The sequence below is a fragment of the Hevea brasiliensis genome, chromosome 3 (genome assembly GCF_030052815.1).
Source record: "Hevea brasiliensis isolate MT/VB/25A 57/8 chromosome 3, ASM3005281v1, whole genome shotgun sequence".
NCBI classification, from domain to species: Eukaryota; Viridiplantae; Streptophyta; class Magnoliopsida; order Malpighiales; family Euphorbiaceae; genus Hevea; species Hevea brasiliensis.
The window spans coordinates 98,091,110-98,094,885 of NC_079495.1; the positions used below are offsets into that span (position 1 = coordinate 98,091,110).

Below are 3,776 nucleotides of genomic sequence, written 5' to 3' on the forward strand. Positions count from 1 at the left end.
CAAATGAGTCCTACAATGGATAGCCCTTTGGTGAGGCATAGCATAGTGGAGAGCCGAGGCCAAACAAAAGGACAAATGTCCGTTACGTTTGACTGGCCACCACCATTCCACAGTTTACACTCTCATCCACGTCCCCACGTCCTTCAACTTACCCCGTCGGGTCCCACTAAAATCTCAGAATTTCCAACTTTCAAATTTTCAAAATGCACCTGCTCTCTGTCACATGATCAAGTGGGCCTCTTCTCTATACTTACCTGGCATCAACTCTTGCAAGGGCCATGGCCCCCACACAGTGGGTGCGGCTGCAGTGCTGCAGGGCTCGCGCGTGATTCCACTCCCCATAATCGAGAATTGGGAATTGGTTGTCTTTTTGGGTGCAAGGGTCCGCTCTCCAGAGCATAACCTCTCCTTGCTTTTCTGGCTTTCTGCCCTACTAGGCTACTACAAATATACATGGCGCAGGCTCTAATCGCACTCTCTTCTCCCTTCTTTCGCTTAATTCCGTGCTTTTGCTCTCTATAGAAAGGGAAGGGCCCCTGAGGCTTGAGGCTTTTTCTGGTTAATAAGCACTGCTTTCTCTTTATAAATATCTCTCTCTTTTTTCTTTCATAGCGTTCTCTGGGACCCTAAAGCTGCAAATCCAGCAAAAATCCAACTGGGGTTGCTATCATTATATCTTAGCCGAGCAGCAAACTCTCATTTACTCCATCCTCTCCCTCGTCTATCCTTTTGTTGCCCTCTCTCTGTCATTGCTAGAGTTTAAATATGGCAGATAGTTTAGATGACGGCGAGTTCTGGTTGCCTCCTCAGTTCCTCACTGACGACGATATTTTCATGGATAAGAAGATTACTACCACCAACAAATGTAGCCTCAAGAACGCTAAAGATGTGTTTTCCTCTGAAACTGACTATTCCAAGCCTTTCTTCCCACTTGATTTTCCTTATGGGGTTGGGTCCTTCGGGGTGTCTTCGGATCTCAGTTCTCCGGTTGAGTCGGTGGTCGGTTCTACAGAAGAGAGTGACGAGGAAGACTACATCGCTGGCTTAACTTGCCAAATGGCTCGCTCCACGCTTGAAGACGATTTTAGGGGAAACGATGTGACTTTTGGGAATGAAAAAACCAAGGTACTGCGCAATGGTCTCGGTTTGATATTTCTTTAATATTTTTATTTTGAACTGTTATTTTTTATCCAAGTGCTGATTGGGGGTTTTTTCCTTTCTTGGATTTCTTTTATTTTGCAGGCCTGGGTGGTATCAGGTTCACCACAATCAACGCTATGTGGGCTTGGAAGTGGTTGTGGGTGTAGGCAAGCGTCATGCCGTGGCCGTCCAAATGATTTCTCCAGGGGCTCCTCAACGCCGGCCACATGGGATCTGCTGTATGCGGCTGCTGGCGAAGTAGCGAGGATGAGAATTAATCAAGAAGGGTACGGCCTTAACGGCCACAACAGTGGAATTTTGGGTCCACCACGAAAACCCTCTCCTGTCTCTGTACCCGTGGAAAACTCAAAACCTGATGCGGGTCTCTACCCGATGCCGTCTCTTACTTACCAGAAATTGCAAGCAGCTCAAGTAAGGCCTTTTGAAGCATTTTCTATTTTTGCTAATACATTACGAGTTAATTTTGATGATTATTTTAGTGATGTCTTGGTTGTTAATCTGCAGTTTCAGCAGCTGAGACAGCAGCAACTGATGAAACAACAGAGCTCTGGACTTTGGGGAGGGCAGCCTAAGGGTGCTGGATTTTTCCAAAAGCAACAAACCCAGTCAGTGGTCCACAACGGAGCCAGAAATCCTGGTAGACCTTTGGGTTTGCCTCCGTCTGCTTGGCCTCCTCTGCAACACCACCAAGGCGGGTCTGGCATGCGGGCTGTGTTCCTCGGCAATCCTGGGGGCAAAAGGGAATGTGCTGGCACTGGGGTGTTCTTACCTCGCCGAGCTAGTACCACTGCTGAAACTCGCAAGAAGTCAGGTCTACCCCCTCCTTCCTTTTAGTTTGTTGTACAGTCTAATTGCTCATTTTTTATTTATTATTTTTTACTGTATCAACTAATTTTTTTTCTTTGTTCGTGTGCGCCTTTGTTGTTTGAGCATTTCTTGAATTTGAAATTGGATTGTTCGCTATAGTTTATTTGTGGTGGTTCGTGTAGTTGTGATTTCACCTTCCGATCGATTGGTGGGTGGGGAATGGAATTTTCGTTTCCATTATTTTATCTGATCTGTTAATGGATCTGGGTCATAATAGGAGGCCATCGGATTCCTTAATACAAGTCAATCTGGAAATTGTTTTTACTTCTGTTCTGATTCTGATTCATTGGAATGTTGATATTGATTTTGGTTTTATGGATTTCTTTTCAGCTTGTTCTACAGTTCTGCTACCAGCAAGAGTAGTGCAGGCCCTGAACCTAAACTTGGATGACATGGGTGCTCAACCCCAGCTTCAACCTCGTTTTAATGGAACTTTCACCTCAGACAGTGGTGAGTATTTGGGCCTTGTACTGGGGATTTGACTTGCCTTGAACTTGTTGAGGTCTTAATTAAGAGAGAGATGGACGTTGGCTCTTAAGCGTCTTTTCGTTTGATGATTTGCAGATGTTGCATTAAGGCTTAATAACAGCAATCATCTTGTCTCCCATCAGAAGCGGAGTCTCAGGCCACAACCAGAAATGAATGGCGATGTGAGGTTACCACATGAATGGACTTACTGACCCCAATCATTTTGTTTTGGGGCTCACAATGAACGTTCTTGGTCTTCTCTTTTTGGGTTCATTTTAGAGGTTAGGTAAGTGAGAAAAATTTTAAAGGATAGAAGAAAATAATAAGAAGGGGCAAATGTTAGGTTGCTATATTGGAGGAAATTAGTGTTAGTATAAAAGAAACAGTGGATAAGGAAGTGGAGAAGGAAAAAATGTTTTTTTTTTATTTTTTTTTTTTAGAAGTAGGGAAAAATAATTTTGTGTGTTGATAGAAGTGATGTTTAAAATGAAATGATGAAGGGTGCAGGCAGGCAGGCAGCTTTTGTTGGGCTCTAGGGACGAGAAAGTGGGGGTGGACGGCGATTCTGACCGATTTTAAGCAAATAATTGTGAGTTGGCTGGCTATTCAAGGAGTCTCACATGATATTGATAGCAGTGGCGAGTGGAAGGAATTGCAGAGATATTACTAGCCTGTTAATTCTTTTGTAAATGCTGTTGCTGGCATCAAATGCTTTTGCTAACTGTATTTCTGTCCATCTCCATCCGAAGTCCAAATGCCCATTAACTAAATAACAATGAAAATGGATTACTTTTTCCCGATTTAGTGTGTTTTTTTTGGCTCCCTGCAATTGGAATTAGTCTCTCTTGCATATAGCTTTCTGAATCTGGCGTTAAACAGTAATTAAAAGCGTGTGTATTATGGTAAATAGACTGATTAATGAAGGATGAGAAAGGTCGACAGTCATAGCTTAGGATGCAAGTCTCCGCTAGCGAGACGTCTAACCGGGTCAAGCCGAATGGGGCCTACGCGTGTGCATGCATCTCTAGCAAGGGAAATTTCTAGTTGTAGTGTATTGGCTGTTGGTGTCTATATACTCTATCTGTGAAAAGCCACCGTTCTTTTCATATTTTTATTTCTTTAATTAATACAGCATCTCCCCCATTACCGCCCAAAGCTATTACATAAGTAGACGTCGCATTCCCTTAGTGGACTTGCACTGACTTAGCATGTTGGTGGCCGTGAAACGCCACACCACATTCTCCGCCCTGTGCGGCTATGCGCTTTGCAAGAGAGAAATT

At 43.9% G+C, this 3,776-nt stretch overlaps 1 protein-coding gene across 1 annotated transcript; it reads left to right on the forward strand.

Moving 5' to 3' along the window:
- The first annotated feature begins 287 nt into the window (after window positions 1-287).
- Window positions 288-3,296, forward strand: LOC110647020 (uncharacterized). The gene is made up of 5 exons (XM_021800650.2): window positions 288-1,125; window positions 1,243-1,572; window positions 1,666-1,972; window positions 2,359-2,478; window positions 2,593-3,296. Exons 1-5 carry the CDS (start codon window positions 766-768, stop codon window positions 2,706-2,708), a joined length of 1,233 nt encoding a protein of 410 aa, XP_021656342.2. The 5' UTR covers window positions 288-765; the 3' UTR covers window positions 2,709-3,296.
- The last annotated feature ends 480 nt before the right edge of the window (window positions 3,297-3,776 follow it).

Excerpts from the sequence above, each read along its gene's own strand:
- LOC110647020 (XM_021800650.2), top strand. The coding sequence starts at position 766 with ATGGCAGATAGTTTAGATGACGGCGAGTTCTGGTTGCCTCCTCAGTTC. Across the intron at positions 1,573-1,665 it reads AGAAATTGCAAGCAGCTCAA|TTTCAGCAGCTGAGACAGCA; the intron begins GTAAGGCCTTTT and ends GTTAATCTGCAG. Across the intron at positions 2,479-2,592 it reads AACTTTCACCTCAGACAGTG|ATGTTGCATTAAGGCTTAAT; the intron begins GTGAGTATTTGG and ends GATGATTTGCAG.